At 46.5% G+C, this 19,516-nt stretch overlaps 1 protein-coding gene across 1 annotated transcript in view; it reads right to left on the bottom strand.

The window, feature by feature from the left end:
• RAB38 (RAB38, member RAS oncogene family) overlaps window positions 1–17,817 on the bottom strand; it is a 30,018-nt gene extending 12,201 nt beyond the window's left edge. The window contains exons 1-2 of the mRNA XM_044442194.1: window positions 17,599–17,817; window positions 2,565–2,845 (exon numbers count right to left, since the gene is read on the bottom strand). Of these exons, the coding sequence (XP_044298129.1) occupies window positions 2,565–2,845; window positions 17,599–17,809 (492 nt within the window). The 5' untranslated portion in view covers window positions 17,810–17,817. The remainder of the gene's footprint in view (window positions 1–2,564; window positions 2,846–17,598) is intronic.
• Window positions 17,818–19,516: the final 1,699 nt, after the last annotated feature.

Genomic DNA, 19,516 nt, shown 5'->3' with positions numbered 1-19,516 from the left:
GGCAAGAAAGAAAAAAGAGAAAGCAAGAGAAAGAGAAACAACAGATTTGTAGGCCGCTAGTTAGAATTCTCTCCCAAGCGCCACTTCCCTGATGTTCAAACCACGACCACTGGGCTTGGAATGTGCAGATCTGAGCAAGCAAGGAGGGCCCTTACACAGATGACAGCTGGCCTGAGCTTCACCCTGAGCTTCACCACCCTTAGCAGCAGCCAGTCAGCTGCGCCAGGAAAGCCTGGAAGGAGGCCAGGATGGTCACAGCCTTCCCCTGTTGCTTCCCTGAGCCTGTAGGAACCTGAGTTATCTTCCAGGACAGAAAGGAGAAACCTTCCAGGTGGAGAAACCTTCCAGGCCTGCTTTCCAGTTCTAATTCCCCTCCCTGGCCCCAGGGGCCTCTATCATCCATTGCCCTGTCTGAAAGATTCCAAGAGACAAAGGAAGGCAGATGCTGATGATCCAAAACACCAGCGCATTCCCAGCCGGTCTGTCTTTGTTAATACTGCTCTTGGCAATTGTATTCTCTTTATATTATTTGTAAACCACCATAGAAGGATTTGTATTGTGAAAGGCAGCCTATCAATTACCAAAATCAGTACATCAATATTGACTTGGTTCCAAAGGTTCCCTTTCTGCAGCAGCAGAAGCTTTCACAAGCAGAAGGAATTCTTGCTGCTGCAGGGAGACGGGACCTTTGGACCCAACCCAATGCCTCCAGCCTGAGTTCAGTTCTTAGCTGACGTTGCAGCTCATCTGCCTTTCAAGACTGTGCCAGATCCATTAAATTCCCCCAATAAGAGGCTACCACTTATCACTGCATTTTATGGCAAAGAGTTTTCCAAGTTAGGCATAACCAAGAATCTCAGCCTGTCTTGAACCTGCAGCTTCTCACTTTCAATGGGCCAGCTGTGGATTGGGCTGGAGAGGTTGCTGTAAGAAAAAGCTGCATCTTTCTCCATTGAATGCATGAGGAGAGTTATTTTTATCGACTCCATAGTGGCTGGCTTTACTTTGCCACTAGCCAAAATACACCAGAGACCTGATACAGTTATTTAAGAGTCTGATGTAATTAGGACTTAAAAAACAAAGTTAATTTGCAACCTCACTATAATTGAGACTGGAGGCACTTCTGTGGGTTCAGACCCACACAGCTTTAGCCTGGTTCCATCTGCAGGATAGTTCCAACAATCAGGGGTCAGATGGTGGCACATCTGGAAAGCCACTGCTGGAAGTTGCCATGACCCCTGCTGAGGCTACACCTCTGCTATAACCATGTTAAATATTGACTGCAGAGCAATTTTGACACAAAGAATCCTGCATTACCGGATGGAAGGGGGACCAAAATATACTCTGAGCAGTTGGAACTAAAGGTGGTGTTCCATATTCGTCCTATGTGGAATAGACCCCCTGTAAGGAAGGAGAATTATGATAAACTGAAGCAGGGATGGGAGGCAATTCCATGGAAACTGTCCTCCTAGTATTTGTCGATTTCCTCTTGTGCTTGACCTGGTCTGAAAAAAAGAGTCGAATGCTTGCAGAACGAAGGCACAGGGCTTAGTTCCTGGTGAGGAATGCTGGACATGTTCATCAGGAAGCTGGATTCATAGAATCATGCAATAGTAGAGTCGGAAGGTTCCAGAGGGCCATTGGATCCAGCCCTCTGCTCAATGCAGGACTCCCAGTTAAACCATCCCTCTCAGATGGCTGTCCAGTTGCACAGCCATGGGAAAGTAGTTTGGAGAGCTGAGTCCAGGAATCCAATGGATTCTCACCCCCAAAATGGATTCTGCAGGCATCCCTGAATTTAAATCTTATCAATCTGAATGGATCTGCTCTACAATGGATTAGCCCTGGACACGACACTCAGTAAATCCAGGCAATACACCCTTGTATGCATACAAGGCATGGTCTGAAGTGGGCAGACACAAAGGCTTGCAAAATCTGCTTTTCCTAGAACACAATACATGCAATTATTTATTATACTGAATGTATATCTGACTGTTTTTTCCTGCAAGGCACTTAAGGTGGTTTACAAAAGCCTCTTCTTCCTTTCCATTGTATCTTCACAGCAGCCCTGTGAGGAAGGTTAAGCTGAGAATCAAGGACTGATCCAAAGTCACCCAGGAAGCTTCATAGCTGAATGGGGACCAGAACTTAGATTTCCCATTTCCCGGTCTGACTCTAACCACTATAACACATTGTTAATCTAATTGAAGCCCCATCCATCTCAATGGGCCTATCGTAAATAGGACTAACATTGGATACAATATTGGATTGGATTTGGCCTCCAGTTTTCTGAAATTGTTCCATTTCTGACATTTCTTGCACTAAGATAATATTTGTGTATGAATATTCTGGGGATAATCTTTAAAATTGTTTGTTTGTTGTAGAAAAGTTTTAAATAAAATAAAATAAAATCTGAAAAGTGAAAAAAACCATCAAAAGCTGTGAAATGCTCAGTGTGTCACTGAGTTTTCAGACATCCTATGCATGTTTAAACTGAAGGAAAGTCCTACAACTCCCAGCATCCCCCAGCCAGCTTTTCATTAACATAACACAGATGCTGCTACCTTGGCTGATGTTTCAAACCATCCCACAAAGCCGTTCTTCTGGCAGAACTGCTCCATCTTGATGCCATTGTTGACAAGCACATCTTTGCCCTGGTCACATTTGTTTGCCAGGAGAACCGTCGGCACCGGTTTGCCGTTGGGAAGAGTCAGCTTAGCATCCAAATCCTCCTTCCATTTGGTTACCGCCTCAAAGGTTGCCGGCCTTGTAACATCGAAGACAATAAACGCTCCCATAGCTTCTCGGTAGTAGACCCGCGTCATGTTCCCAAATCTTTCCTGACCTGCAATGACAAAAACACACTTCATAAATGCAATTTCTGTAAATTTCTTTCACACCGAATTGCCGAGTCAATATTGAATTTGATCGGCAGTCTTTCAATCTGGTCATTTTCTGGGTCCAGACAGGATGCCAGATATCTGGTCTGCCTGAAAATTGTCTCAGTGACCAGACCGATCCCCACAAGGTATACATGGGTTGTGCTTTCGCCAGTGCCCTACCAGAGACCAGTGCTAACGGAACATATAGATCCAGAGAGGTGTGGTGGCCCTGGAACTGGGAAGATCCAGGTTCTGGCCTCCACTCATCCAGGGTGACTTTGAGTCAGTCGCTGACTTCTGACCTCATCAACCCCAGAGGACTGTTGTGCAGATGGGAAAAAGCAGGCGCCCTTGGGTTCCTTGCAGGAAAAAAGGCAGGACATAATTTTAATAAATAATGTTAAAAAAAAAGGCTTCCCTGGAAACCCATCATGTTAGCAAGGATTCTTGTTGTCACACTAGTGTTAGGCTTCTGTTAGTTCCATGTCAAAAGCACTAGTCTGTAACTGTAAGATCTTCCCTTTATCTTTGACTTTTTATAGCCTAAATCCCAGGTATGGAATTCAGTAGCGCCCGGCATGGAATCCCTCCCCAGGTGGGCTTGCCTTGAACCTACAGGATGGCTTTTTCAGGGACAGGTGCAAACCTTTTGACTCTCCAACTATTTTTAGTGCATTTAGAACTTAGAACTCTTTTACTGTGTTGCAAGTTTTCCACCGGTTTGATGAGGCACTATTTTTATCCATGGTTTGCCTTTTAGGATTCTATACTTACCTTTTAGGGTTGTATACCTGTGTGCTGCATACCTCCCAGAAAGCATGGGTTATTGAAGGTTTTTAAAAGTGCAAAAAATGATTACAGAAATGCATAAATGGGAGCCCTAGAATTTGGGGTGCCTTCAATTCTCCACTGGAAAGCTCCTTAGCAGGACTTGCATGGCCAGTTTAACCCCCCCCCCCACCCCCCACAAAGCTCCTAACAAAAAGCAAACCCTACTCTCTTAAGAGAAAGCACATCACCAGTCCGCCAGTCCTGAGCAGCTGCTTCCCACTAAGAACTGTGCACAGTCAAAGTACTGACAGATAAGTTGTATGATAATTTGACAAAGCATTTGGCATTCCACTAGTTCTCACTGAGGCATGTACATTGTTGCAGAACAGTAATACTTGCTGCACTCATTCTATGCACATTTCTTTGGATGTGCCCCATGGTCTCTACAGCGTGGCGAAGGCAGGCCTCAGGCTCAGGGGACAAATATGGTTCACCTGGACTCCCAAGGTGGCCCTCCCTTGGCTGTGTTGCTGTCTCTCTAATTCTGGGTGGTTTCCTGGCCATGGTGTAGCCTCCTTTGCACCCCAATTTTAAAAGATGAAACTGTGTCTCTTTAAACTAAGGGCTTTCAACTAAAGCATGCAAGGATATTTAATATTTTGACTCCACCCCGTTTGCCTTTGGCTCCTCCCACCCAAGACTGTGTCCCTGAGAGGATTCTCCAAATGGATTTGGTCTTAAGGTTGAAAGAGGCTGCACAGAGCTTGGGTCTTGGAAAGAACAAACAGTTGTGACTGCAGATGGGGGAGAAGGTATTATAGACACTAAGCAGAAATATGGGTGTTCATATCCAAGATATGCTTTTCCCAGTCTTGGGGAGGAAAAGATGCTAATTGTGAAGCTAAATAAAATGGGAGGACCATAGACAATACGTTCTGAAGAAATAGACCAAATTAGGTCACCCTAGCAGATCACGATGCGTACAGATATTCACTCTACAACAGATCGTTGGAAAAGCTATTACTTGGCAAAACCTCATCTTAAAATCAATTTTATTGGTTGATTTTTTTTAAAGCCCATCCACAGCGTGGCTTGGTGAAATACCACTAGATGCACTGAGACTCTGAGAAAATTAATCCACGCTTTTCTATGATAGAAGCAGACGTAACTATGAAAAAGCTGGCGTTGGACGGCAGGTGTGGTTTTCTTCCCGGAAAGAGTCTGAGCTTTCCTTACAGCATGTTCCTTTCACACTGGCAGCAGACACGTCCATGGTGGAAAACAATGGATCATCCCTTTTGGATGCTGTTTGTATGACAGGTCATTGCCATCAGGTCAAAATTTAACTCTAGCACTGGGCAAACACTCAGCTTGTAACTTTATTGTGCAAGCAAAGTGCAGAAATACTGCTGACGGAGGCGCAGCTGTTGAGGTCTTCAGGTCATAGAGTTGATTCCAGCCAGGTTTTTGGGGTCCTTGTGGCAAGAGAACCCCCCAGAGACCTCCTTCAGTGCGACTGTCCTCTCACCACCATTGTCAGCAGCGGTGACATCTATTCTCACTCACTGCCCGGTTGTCTGGGCCTGGACAGGAGGGAGGAGAGCAGGTGGAAAGGACAGGAACTCCCGGGCCTGCCAACAGCACAGATTCTTGACAGGCGGCTGGCCAGGCCTAAGCCTGATGCTGGCTCTGACGCAGACATAACCCCAAACCATCGTTAGTTCTGCTGTTGTCCCAAAGGGCGGTTTGCCCTTAGAGCTTGCACCGGCTCTACCTGATACCTGAAGCTGAGTTGCAGAGCTGGGCCTCCTCCGGTCTGAGAGATGGATTTAATTTCGGACACGTTCTCAGGGTCCACATTCCAGCAGTGGGTGGGGCTGAAGGCAAAAGTGGTGCTCACTAAGTCCAACCCTATTAAAGCTTTTGCATCCAGCAACCCAGCCCTTGGGGAAGCATCTCCTCTATTCTGCAGCGGGTGGAGGTAACTGCACCCCATCTTTGGAACAAACCCCACTGGGACCCACCAGGTGTCAAACCTGCCATCTTTTTGGCACCAGGTTGAGAGAGCAGCCTTAAAGATCCCCTTGGCTACCCAAGGGGATTATCCAGACAATTCTTTTCCTTTGCAGAGTTATTTTTACTGGATGTTTTTAGCTATTTCAAACTCATCTTAAATTCATTTTAATGTTGCTTTGTTTTTATGATGTTTGCATTGCATTTTATTACTTTGTTTTATTCACCTTTGTAAACCACACAGAGAGCCACTGTGCTGCAAGGGTTAAGAGTGTGGGGCCAGGGGGCAGGCGACTTGGGTTCTACGAGACTCCGCTCAGCCATGGAGCCAGCTGCATGACTCTGGACCAATCACAGACTCTCAGCCCAACCTCCCTTACAGGGTTGTTGTTGTGCGGACAGGACTGAGAGCAACGGGGAGAATGGTGTAAGCCACTTTGCATTCATAAGGAAAAAGTGGGGTATAAATCTAATAAATACATAATACCTAATAAATGAATACAGGGTGGCACAGAAATAAGATAAATAATAATCATAACAAGAACAATATCTGGGAAGCTGTCACACAATCATGGCTGAGCAGAAAAGTGTGGAGCCAAGGGGATGAGGTGGCCACCTAGGGAACGACAGAGGCCAGGGTGGAACCCCAGGGGCCAGAGATTAAACACCCCTGTGCTAAGCAGCATGTGGCAGAAAGGTGAGTTTGCAAAGGTAACTGCTAGGTTCCGTCAGGAGTCCAGACCCACCATGGACCACCCTGGCAGTTCTCAGAGCTCTCTCTTGCACAGTTGTTTGGAAGCGTGATGTGCGGAACGCATGCAACGTGAGGTGGCCCATTCGTTACACAGACGCCCTCCCAGGTCTGTAACACTGAACTTTTGTTTCACCAGCCAACATTCCTTTCATTTCACCCTCCTTTTTAAAACAAGGGACAAAATCTTTCACATGATGCAGAAACTCCAAGTGCCCTTCTTTCTTGGATTATTTCTATCTTGCATAACACTGCTGTCCATTGATGAAGCTGAACCCAAGCATGTTCTTTCGGAGAAACACTGAAGGTCATCAAAAGCAGTTCTTACATATGGTTTCCGGTAAAGATGCCTTATGATCTCTCCCAGAGACTAACAAGATGAATGGCTGTATCATGTGTTACCCAAACATCTTGCTGAGGTTTCCTTATGCCCAGATATCTCCCTTGCAAAATGCAAACTATTTTTCAAGCCAACAGCTTCAAGGGGGAATTCTTTAAAATGTACTGCTGCTATAGGGCAATATTTGCCTGCTAGCTCAGAGCTAAAATGCATGTCCCCTTTCCTTAGCAGCAGAGACAGCTAATTTTGGTTGTTCTAGTGTAACTGTGCCTGGTCTTAGTTTAGTCTGGGATCAATACACCCTACATGCTAAGGATCAAACCTTCTCTTCATTTGCTTCCTGAAATTTCATGCAAATACTCTTGTGGGAAAACGCATTCTACAAGCGTGCTCTGTAGCATTGTATGCTAGCAATATGTCTACAGCATAAGCTTTGAACATCTCCATGGCTTGAACAGGCAATTAAGACTGGTTCGACTTGCATAAGACCTGCTCCCCAGGAGAAGAAAACATACAGAACTGATTTTTTAAAAAATATGAGTCAATACAACTGCCTGAACTTTTGAACTCCGGTTGGAAGCATGGTTATGCTAGCAACTCCACACTGCCCTCTGTGTAAAGCGTGATGCCCAGACTGGGACACAAATTTAATCTGCACAGAAGAACTTGCTATTGAGTTGTGCTGCATGTATTTGCATTTAGTCCCTGCAGTTTCGGGCACCCAGGGTTTGCTGTGTTTCCACAAGAAAGGCATAAGAAAGACATCTCTCCTCTTTTGCATAAGCTGTGGTTGATTGTCAAGGGAATGTGTAGCCAAGATGCTACCGTGACTATCTCACTTTCCAGTGAGAATTTGTTTGCATTCCAGCAAAAGTGCTCTAATATACTCTGCACTGATGCATAATAACCATATCTGCTTTGCAGCACTTTAAGCACTTGAATAGTATCTCTAGGCCTTTGTTTGTAAAGGGGGAGCTGGAAGGCATGGAAAATTAGTCTATCCATTCATTAAGGCTCTTGACTTCAATGTGGGTTCAGAGATTAGAAAATTGAGAAATGAAAACAAAACTAAATGAATAAAACAGGCCCAACATTAAAAAAATAAAGCTGACATACTTCAGCACATCATGAGAAGGCAGGGCTCATTGGAGAAGACAACCGTGCTAGGGAAAGTTGAAGGCAGAAGAAAAGGGAGCCCGAACAGGGGATGGACAGGCTCCATCAAGGAAGCCCCAGCCACAAATTCACAGGAACTGGGCAGGGCTGTGAAGGACAAGACATTTGGAAAGGCTTTCATTCATAGGGTCACCTTGAATCAGACCCTACCTGGCAGCATATATCAACAACAACATTCAACCTAGAACAGACACACCAATATTTAGGCTTCTTGCCCAGTCTGAGCTTTGGAAAGAGCTTAAACTTTGCCACCCTATGGGAACATAGTTTCCCCATAACTGCACCTTCCTCTCCCCAGGTTCTTCCAGATGTTTTGCTACAACTTCCATCAACAAGCATGGGATGATGGGAACTGCAGGCCAAACTATTCATTGTATCCTACAACTATGTGGATTTAAGGTTCTACTGAAATCCCGTTCTCCTTTCCCCTACCACCCTGCTTGCCAAGAGACTGCCAAGTCTAAGGTGTGTACACAATCTTGATGGGTGCTTGATTGGCCACTGCCTGAGGTGTCACTGATGAGGTGACACCTGAGGATTTTACACATTTATGGGAGTCCCAGAAGGCCCTGGCCTGGCCTCTATGCACATAACCACAAAGGGGGGAACAGAGAATACATTGTAGAACATAAGAGTGAATTCTTCATGCAGAACTGCCTCCCTGGGTTGTCCTGATCTTGCAGGACTCTCCAGAGCCATGCTGGAAAAGATTAGGCAGCCTTCTGAACTGGGAGCTGACAGGTCTCCAGGAAAATGGGGGAGAAAGCAAATGCTTCCGCAGGAGGTTTGAGGCCTTGTCATCTGAGAGAGAACACTAACTGGGCTACCATGTTGAGAGACATGTCCTCCCTCGGGTGTCAGAAGTTGCAATGTTTCCTTGTTCCTGTTGTCATTTTTCATTCACAGGCATAGGAAGCCAATGGCAGCTGGGAGCAGGAGTGAGGAGTTAAGCACCATAGTCAACAGGGCCATTGTGAGCCAAAAGAACCTCCAGCCAGGGGGGCAAACCTTTAAAGGAGGCGGTAGTCCGACCGGTCCTGAAGAAGGTGTCACTGGATCCAGAGATGGCCACTAATTATAGACCAGTGGCCAACATCCCGTTTTTGGGCAAGGTGTTGGAGCAGGTGGTGGTGGGGCAACTTCAAGCACTCTTGGATGAAACTGATTATCTGGACCCATTTCAGTCTGGCTTCAGACCCAGGTAAGGCACTGAATCTGCCTTGGTCGCCCTGTACGATGACCTGTGCAGGGAGAGACAGGGGGAGTACATCCCTGTTGGTTCTCCTGGACCTCTCAGCGGCTTTCGATACCATCGACCATGGTATCCTTCTGGATAGGCTAGCGGGATTGGGAGTTCGAGGCACTGCTTTGCTCCTATCTCAATGGCCAATTCCAGAAGGTGACGCTGAGGGACTATGGCTCTGTGCCACGGCAGCTATGCCATGGAGTACCGCAGGGATCCATTTTGCCCCCTTTGCTATTTAACGTCTACATGAAACTGCTGGGAGAGGTCATCAGGAGGTGAGGGCTGCGGAACCATCAGTACGCTGATGATACCCAGTTCTACCTCTCGTTTTCCACCAATCCAGGTGAGGCAGTGGCTGTACTGAACCGGTGCCTGGCCGAGGTAATGGGCTGGATGAGGGCCAATAAACTGAAGCTCAATCCAGACAAGACGGAGGTCCTGTTGGTTGGCAGATCGGGCTTCGGGGAAGGGGACCTTGACCTAGTCCTGAATGGGGTTGCACTCCCTCTTAGGGACAAGGTCCGCAGCTTGGGAGTGCTCCTCGACCCAGAGCTTTCACTGGAAGCTCAGGTGACAGCCGTGGTGAGGAGCGCTTTCTTTCAGCTTCGGCTGATCCATCAGCTGCATCCCTACCTGGAGGATGACTGCCTGGCGACAGTGACACACACGTTGGTGACTTCCCGACTTGACTTCTGTAATGTGCTCGACGTGGGGCTGCCCTTGAAGATGGTCCGGATACTTCAGATGGTTCAAAATAGAGCTGCCAGGCTGCTGACAGGGAATGGGCATTATGTTCACATGACTCCAGTTCTCCATCAGCTTCACTGGCTCCCCATTGAAGTCCAGGCCCAATTCAAGGTTTTGGTGATGACCTATAAAGCCCTTAATGGCTTGGGTCCTGGTTACCTAAAGGAGTGCTTACGTCCATATGTGCCCACCCGACCCTTGATTTCAGTGGGAGAGGCCCTTCTCTGGGAACCCTCTGTGAAGGATATTAGGAGGGTAAGTACTCGGAGGAGGGCTTTCTCTGAGGTGGCACCCAATCTATGGAATGCCAGAGAGGTCCGCCTGGTGCCGTCGTTATTTGTTTTTCGATGCCAGGAGAAGACCTTTTTATTTAAATGCCATTTTAATTGTTAATATTATTTATTTATTTTATTTTTATGGCCAATATAATTATATTATATTGTTTTATATTGTTATTATTTATTTATTGTTGTAAGCCGCCCCGAGGCTTCGGCGAATGGGACGGCATAGAAGTTTTCTAAATAAATAAATGAAATATAAATGAAAAGTTAAATGAGCTGCATAGAAGAACCGATGTCAGGTCCAAGGAATACAGGATATGTCGAAAGAGCTTCTGTCACTCATGTTGGCATACATGGCTGGCTCTAAGTACAAATCAAGGAGCCAGAAACGTAAGGAGCTAAAAGAAGGGAACCGAAATGCACCAATCATTTTCAGCCAGGGCTTCTCACAGAATGCTGGAGCCTGTGTTTCTACCGGAGAAATGACAGCTGGCCACTGATAAAAAGAGGCAGATCCAAACTGTGCCCATTCATTTCAAGAATGAAATGCTTCAGCAGAAGACAAACCAACCCACATTTTCTTAATACTTAAGAACATAGAAATTGGAGCATCTAGTTTGGTTCATATTAGGAATGCCACATACCCTGCCAGAATCCATTCCTCCAGGCATTCCGGGCATCTTTTGTGCTCTGCCAAGTCTTCCAAAGAGAGCTGAGGGAAGTCCGTGAACGCTGGCCAAGCACCAGTGGTCCAACCAGCAACCTTCTTTCCTGTCATCAGCAGCAGCTGAAAAGGGGGCTGCAGCTGGTGCAGAAGAGAGATGCTGCTTGTGCAGCGGTTGGGGAAGGGCTGCCTCCCAGGTGGTGCCCCACAGCCAGGTGCCCCTCGACTGAGCATCCTCTGACCGACCTTCTTCAGTGCAAGGAGGAGCTACTGCTCCAGTGCATGAGTGGGCACACAACCATTTCTCACTTTTCCAAATTTGCCCATTGGCCCCAAAGAGTTGACCTCCCCTGACTTACAGACGGCAAACATGTATACCTGAATCATATAAGGTTAGACACTGACAGCCAGCGTGGTACTGTGATGAGAGTGCTGAACTCAAGAGATCCAGGTTCAGGTCCCCATTCTGCCATGAAGTTCACTAGGGGACTTCGTGGCCAGCCATGGACTGTCAGCCTAATCTACCTTACAAGGTGGTAGATGCAAGGAAAATGGAGAAGGGGAGAATTTATATGCCACCTTGGGTTCCTTGAAAGAGGAAGAAAAGTGGAGTATAAATGCAATGCAATGCAATGCTGTTGCTGATAGAGTCAGTCTTTGCATTATTCGATACAGGGTCCTGTTTCCCTAATGCTGCATAGTTGCATTTCTGTATAGTGACAGAGATGCTGCAGGGGAAGATACTTAAAAAATAAAATAAAATAAAAGGATGTTGGTCATTGGAAAGAGCACGAAAGTCCCAGATTTGATCTTTCTGTCTCCAGGAAGGGCTAGGGAAGAATCTGGCCTGAAATCCTGCAGAGCCGTTCTTGCCAGTCAGTGGCAGCTTTACTGGCCCAGATGGACCGGGGGTCTGATGAGGATCAGGCAGCTCCCTATATCCCATGTGTAAATTATGCCCCTGGCTAGAGGCAACCTTCCAGGGTTTCTGTCAAGAGTCCCTCCAAGCCCTACATGGAGCACAGGAGAATTAATCTGGGATGCTCTGCATACAAAGCTGGTGCTCCAATATTGAGCTACAGTAGCCCTTCCTCCTGATCTTCCTGGGATGAGCTTTCCCAAAAATGGCCAGAATCACTGTATGCACAAACAGAAATATCTATGCAGACCCCCCCCCCCCCATGACGTGCCTTCAATGTACAGCAGCCCCATTCTCTCTGGGTCAGGAAACCTCCCATCTTGCCAATAAGTGTAGCATAATTCAGAGCTTGTGCTGCTCATTAAACTCTTCTGCTTTTTTGGAATTATATATAAAACTTCAACGGTTTGCTCGAAAGCTACATCATATGATCTTGCAGCACATGATCTGCTGTACAACTTTTCCTCATACTAATCAGAAGCTTGATACAATCACAATGTGCTGTTTTCTTTTAGATACCGTCCGATGTTTTAAAGGATAAAGGCTTTGTAGCACTACAGTTCTAACACATTCAGCTCACTACCCAGGAAGAGAAGCCATGGTTTATGGTTAGGTTGTGAATGCAGGCTTGTTTGCAGGGTGTACACAGAATGGCAACCCACAATTCAGTGACAACTCAATTCAGTCTCAGGTCTTAATAACCCAATTATAGGTATGGATGTGTGAGGTGAAAAAAAAGTTTGTTGCCACTTTCCTCACACCCAGGGATCCTGGAGAGCAACAGTGGAACGGGAAGGAGCAACCACTTAGATTCCTCCTATTAATCTAGTGATGTAGGCTGGGTTTCCAGTACAGCAGCTGATATACCACCAGTCTAACACAAGACAGACCTAAAACCTTCTGCATTATACTAACACAAGGTGGGGAGTAAGTGGCTCTCCAGCTGTTTTGGATGACGACTCCCAGCACTGGCAGGGGATTTGAAATCCAAATCATCTGGGGATCTACTTTCCATGTATTTCTGTACTAGAGGTGTCACAGCAACCTAGTAAGTTGGGGGGTTGTACAACACTGAATGTATGAATCCAAGCACGCTCATCGTAGCAGTTTTGCTTATATTGGCTGTGCCAACACACAGTGCAAGCTTTGAAAATCCCTTAATTCCAAAGGAATGTTAGGAATTCCCTGGTCTTGTTTTAAGTAATTTGAGTATGTGGGTGAGAGAAAGGGAGAAATCATTAAAAGTAGAGTCAAACATTAAAGTTGTTGCTTCAAATATAATTCACAAAAGTCTGAGGAACATCATAAGACTGCATTTAAAAATCTTCTGATGTTTCTCAAACTTCATGAAATTATGTTTTGAATCAACAGCTTTATTGCTAACCTCTAATGCTGTTGATGTGTTCTCTCTATCCAATTATTGCCTTTAGATGCAATTAAGTGCATGTTTATTGATGGGGGGAAAAAGTACACACAAAATTTGTTTCTTTCTTCTTGGAACTAATAAGGAAAGAGCAGCTGATGTGATACTAAGAAATGTATTTGGATGCAGTTAGACCGACATGCAGTTGACAGGTATAAACAACAGATGTAAAAATAAGGGATTCAACAACCTATTTTAATAACTGTTTTAAAGTTGTTTTAAAAATCAGATCTCTACCCCATTGTCTAGACATAGAAAATGCATTTGTAATAGCTGGCTGGGCATGTTGCAATTTGAAATCCAACACATCTGGAAAGCTGAACTAGCCATTTCACATAGAATCACAGTACTGGAACAATCAGAGCTGGCAGGAGCTTGAAGGCCATCGGGTTCAACCCCCACTCAGTGCAGGACGCCAAGTTAAGCCATTCCTCCCAGATTGGTGTCCAGCTGCCTCTTGAATGCTTCTAGTGCAAGTGAGTCCACAACCTCCCTAGGGCCTAGATAATTGGTTCCATTATTGTACTTCTCTAATAGTTCAGCATTTTTTTCTGATATCTAGCTAGAATCTGGCTTCCTGTAACTTGAGCCCATTATTCTGTGCCCGGCACTCTGGGATGATTGCGAAGAGGCCCTGTCCTTTCACGTACTTGTGCAGTGCCATCCTCTCTCCCCTCAGTCTTGTCTTCTCCAGGCTAAACATGCCCAGTTCTTCCAATATCTTCTCACAGGGCTTTGTTTCCAGCCCCTGTATCATCCTCGTTGCCTCCTTCTGAACCTTCTCCAGCTTGTCTGCATGTTTCTTAAGCTGCAGTGCCCAGAATTGGACACAGGACTCCAGATGGGGCCTAACCAGTGCTGACTAGAAGGGAACTATTGCTTCACAAGAAGTGTTATCTCTATTGATGCAGCCTAAAATAGCATTTGCCCTTTTTGCAGCTACATCACAGTGCTGGCTCATATTCAGCTTGTGATCTACAACAATTCCCAGATCCTTCTGGTTGCAGTATTGTTGCGCCAAGTTTTCTGTTTCTTATAACTATGCATTTGGTTTCTTTCTGCTAGGTACAGAACTTGGCATTTGTCTCTATTGAATTTCGTTCTGTTGTTTTCAGCCCAGCTCTCCAACCTGTCAAGATCACCTTGAATCTTCTTACTGTCTTCCAGGGTATTAACTATCCTGTGCAGTTCTGTGTCATCTACAAATCTGATAATCATCCCTCTTCCAATTAATAAAAATGTTGAGGAGCTCAGGGCCCAGGATGGAACCCAGAAGTACTCCAGTTGTTACCTTCCCTAATTTGAGAAGGTACCATTGATGAGCACTCTTTGAGTCTAATTCTGTGGCCAACTGTGGATCCACCTGATCATTGTTCCATCTAGCCCACTCTTTGCTAGTTTGCTAATCAGGATACCATGCGGCACTTGGTCAAAAGCTTTGCTGAAGTCAAGACGGATTATGTCCACACCATTCCTTCAGTCCATCAGGGAGGTTACCCAATCAAAAACTGAAATCAGATTAGTCTGACAAAATTAGTTCTCGAGAAATCCATGATGGCTTCTAGTAATCAATGCATTGTTTTCAAGATATTTGCAGACTGCTTTATAACCTGCTCCAGAATTTTCCCAGGGATTGATGTCAGATTGACTGGTCTGTAGTTCCCAGGTTCTTCTTGTTTTACTTGCTTGAAGATAGGAACATTAACCCTTTTCCAATCATCTTGCACTTCCCTGCCCTTCATGATTTCTTAAAGATAATAGAGAGTAGTTCTGAGAGTTCTTCTGCCAGCTCCTTTTATGACTCAAACATTCAACCCAATTGGATGATCCTTGATCATTTACCTATCCATCTTGAGCTGCCATCCTGCTCCTTCAGCTTATATGTCCCCTTCTTCAGGAAGGTCATAGATCTTTTGGAAGAAGACAGCCAAAGTGGGAATTGAGCACTGCTGCCTTTTCTTTGTCATCTGTTATCATTTTGCTATCCACGTTGAGTAGCTGAACCCCCATTTCATTCCTCTGTCTTTTACTTTGGACAAATCTGAAGAAGGCTTTTAGCATTCCTAATTTTTCTTAACCGCTCAGAGAGCCTTGGCTATTGGGTGGTATAAAAATGAAACAAATACATAAACAAACAAATAAACATACCTCACTGGCCTTACTTCATTCCTAGCTTTAGCCCTCCTGATGCCTTTGCTGCAATTTCACGCTACCTGCCTGCATTCTTCCTTGGTAGACTAGCCTTCCTTCCACTTTGTAGACATATCTTTTTTTTTTTTTTTTTTGCTTTCACATCATCTCTACACTTTTTGTGAAGCCACATGTTGTCGTCTATCTTTTTAGAGAATTGTTTGTAATTGTAGCTTTAGAATTTCCTTTAAAAAAAAATTGCCCATCTTGGGCTCTTTTTCTCATTAAAGTCACTTACCATGAGACTTTACTTATTATTGTTCTGAGGTTATTAAAATTGGCTTTCTTGAAATCCAGGGTATGTGTTTGGCTAAATTTGGCTTTTGCTTCCTTTAGAATCAAGAACTTACATATGGCACGGTCACTTTCCCCCAGAGTTCTATAGATGCCACTTTGTTCACTAGGTCTTCCCCGTTGGTTAGTAGGAAGTTAAGGATAGCCATTGGAAACACTGCCCTAAGAGGGAGACTGAGAGAACTGGGCTTGTTCAGCCTTGAGAACAGAAGACTGAGAGGGGACATGATAGCCCTCTATAAGTACCTCAAAGGCTGTGACAAAGAGGAGGGACAGAATCTCTTCTCTTCTCTTCTCTTCTCTTCTCTTCTCTTCTCTTCTCCCAGAGCACAGGATACAGAATAATGGGACTCAAGTTAAAGGAAGCCAGAGTCCAGCCAGATATCAGGAAGAACTTTCTGACTGTTAGAGCAGTACAACTGTGGAACCAGTGACCTAGGGAGGTTGTGGGCTCTCCCTCATTGGAGGCATTCAAGGTGCGACTGGACAGCCATCTGCAAGGGATGGTTTAACTGGGAATCCTGCACTGCACAGGAGTTGGACCTGATGGCCCTTTGGACCTGTCCAACTTTACTGTTCTATGATTCTCTTGATTCTAAGTCTGAAGCTCCCTCTCTTGACTGCCACCCAATTTTCTGCAGGCCTGCACACAGAAATGAGCACCGTGGCATTGTAAGTTTATTGACCGTGTCAACAACGGATGCTTTGGTGCATATATTCAGATGAATGGGGGCAGACTACAGGAAGCACCCCAGTTTTCTGCACAGTGCATCCATTGACAGCTCATGCCCATTTTTATTATCTCCAAAATGTTCAGGAGGGCTTGCTTCATAGCAAGTGTGTTGTTGAAAGAAGATTGTGGCACATGCATTTCCAGCCACAAGGATGCCCCAATTGTATCTCGCTTGCACTCCTTGGGAGACCTTAAGTTGGAGATGACTTGACAGCAGAAAGCAACAACAGTGATTGAAAACCCTCCAAAATGTCCTGCCCAGGACAACTCTGCTTGGCTCTCTTTAGTTCAAGACTGAGGCGTCCTTTATGGAGCCGGTCCATCCCATTTTTGGTCTTCCTTTTCTTTTTCTGCATTTGCTTTTCCCTAGCATGATTGTCTTCCCTAGCAAGTCTTCCCTTCCCATGAAGTGCCCAAAGTGCAAAAGCCTCCAGGGTTGGTCACTTTTGCTTCTAGGGAAAGCTCTGGCTTGACATGGTATTGGACCCACTCTTTTTGCCTGTCAGGGTATTTGCAAGGCTGTCCTCCAGCACTTGGCAGAATAATGAATATTTTAAAAAGGTCTTTGCTCTAAGGAGTTTACAAACCGAAAATATGATCCAACCAAGATTAAGCTACTGAATCTGATTCTGGCAGAGCAACCGGAATCCTAATCTCATTTCTGGACACTCACAGCCCAAGCTCTCTAGGCACTTGACCACAGTCGGGCAATTCCACAAATTAATTAAAATGCAGGTGATTCATCCTTCAGATATTATTACTATGTTAGTTGCAAAGATTATTCAATAGGTTGGTTCCACTTTTGTCCTTACAGGTTCTGTCCCAAATTGCCTTCCAGAACATCTCCACAGAGCCGCCCCTCTCTCTCTCTCTCGTTTTCCCTGTGTCTCGTTTTACATTGTAAGACGCTTGGGGCAGGGGCTTTCCTTCGTCTATTTCGTACAGTACCGTACACCGGCCGAAGCGAAATCAATGCCCACAGAGGACAACAAGCCACAAAAGCGCAAAGACCTGAAGAGCAGCCTTTCCCAGCCTGGAGCCCCCGCTCCGCAGGGCCGCCACACTCCAAGTCCCAGCATCCCCGCTCAGCCGCTCTGCCCTGGGGAGAGCCGCGGGCGCGGCAGGCTGCCGCAGGGCGCTCCCCCGCGGGCGGCTCGCTCCCACTCACCGGCGATGTCCCAGAGCTGCAGCCGCACCACCGTCTCGGGGTCCCAGCTGAGCACCTTGAGGGCGAAGTCCACCCCGATGGTGGCCCGGTAGTGCGTCGAGAAGTTCTGGTGCACGTAGCGCTTGATGATGCTGGTCTTGCCCACGCCCAGGTCGCCGATCACCAGCAGCTTGTAGAGGCGCTCCTTCTGGCCGGCCGCCGGGGAAGGCATCTTCCGCGCCGCGCGCGCCCTGCCCTGCCCTGCCTGCCCTGCGCGCCCTGCCTGCTGGCCGGGCCGCGGCGACTGCGGCTCGCGGTGCGGGCGCGGGGAAGGCAGCGGGGAAGGACGCGAGGCCGGGAGGGGAGGGGAGCGGCGAGGCGGGGGCCGGCGAGGAGGGAGGGGAAAGCCGGCGCCCGAGGAGCTCTCCTAGCCGGCGGCCGGGGCGGAGGCGGCCCCCAGCGGAGGGGCAGGCCCGCTCCTCGCTTCGGAGTGACTCCGCAGCCGGGCGCGCTTCACTCGGCCCAACTTTTCTCTTCTTGCAAAGTTTGCGCTGGAAACGGCGTGCTTGGAACAGATCCAGTCGCACGCCTGATTTCCACCTCCTTCCTCGCCCTAACCAGAAGGCACAATCCCGAGAAGATACACGGTAGCGGGCTGTGAGTGTTTTACGTTTCCATTAAATCCGATGCATTGCAATCTAGTCGGCATCTATAGCCCCACTGCAGGCTCACGGAGCCCGGATCGGGGCCCCAGCAGGCGACGGCGGCCGCGGAAGAGGTAATGCTCTAGCAATGCCCTTTCCCCGGAGAGTCTAAAATTGGGCCACCCCCTGTAACATTCATTTACAAAGTAATCCATACGCTTGAATAGAATTACTCCAAGCGTTAGGACTTCCACGCTCAGAATCCGCACGCCTGTTGTTAAGGGCTTTGTGTCTTTAAACCGCAGAACCCGATTCGTGTCTACTCAGAAGTAAGTTCCATTGCCTTCAGTGGAGTTTATTGTCAAGTAGGCAGTCACAGGACTGCGGAATTAGTGTGGAATCTTATGCACGTCCAGACAGAAAAAGCGGGAGGAAGCGAAGCCGTTCCCAGGCGCGAAGGATTTCTTTCTGCCAGTTCAGGGTATTTGCAAAGCTTTCCTCGAGCACCATGTGTCCAGCACATCCATTTTCTGCCCTCCAGCTTCCTTCACTGTCCAGCCTTCACCCCCATACATAGTAATCAGAAATAGAATAGTGTGGATAGCCTTGGCCTTGGATTGAACCTCCATGTTCGATGGCAGTGTATCAGGTAGGAGCAACAGGAACACAGCTGCACAGGCACCATTATTAGCAACTGAAATCATCCATCCCCATCAGTATTTTCTGTTTTCTCTGAACATAGTTGCAATCCTCAAAGTATTTTTTAATTATATTTATACTCCACCTTTTTTTCCTTTTAAGGAACTGAAGGGGGCTGACACGATTCTCCTGACAATCTTATCCCCACAACAACAACCCTGTGAGGTAGGCTGGGCTGAGAGTCTGTGATTGGCTTAAAGTCTCCCAGTGAACCCCACAGCTGAGAGGGGACTAGAACCCAGATCTCCTGAGTCCCAGTCCTGGGCTCTTAACCACTACACCATCCTGGCTCTTGTTGCAGCCACAACACTCTCAAGAGGTGGCAGCGGTGGTGGCGGCAGCAGCAGTAGCAATTTATTTCTTTATTTATTAGGGTTTGCTGCGAAAATGAATTTCCCATCAACAATTCATTGCTCTCTGCTGTATTTTTCTTTGCCAAGAGTTCTACAAAAAAGCTGCCCCCAGAGAAGATGAAAACAGCTTCAAGTGTGTGTTTTTAAATATGGATCAATAGAACTGCCAGAACTTTTGGACTTTCCTTAGGGAATAGTTATGGGTATTGTTAGGAAAGGTGCCCGCTGGTCAGAATTTACAAC

This window comes from Varanus komodoensis, unplaced genomic scaffold, assembly GCF_004798865.1.
Source record: "Varanus komodoensis strain SLA01 unplaced genomic scaffold, ASM479886v1 scaffold4, whole genome shotgun sequence".
In the NCBI taxonomy this organism is placed as follows: Eukaryota; Metazoa; Chordata; class Lepidosauria; order Squamata; family Varanidae; genus Varanus; species Varanus komodoensis.
This window is presented reverse-complemented; position numbering and strand designations above follow the sequence as displayed.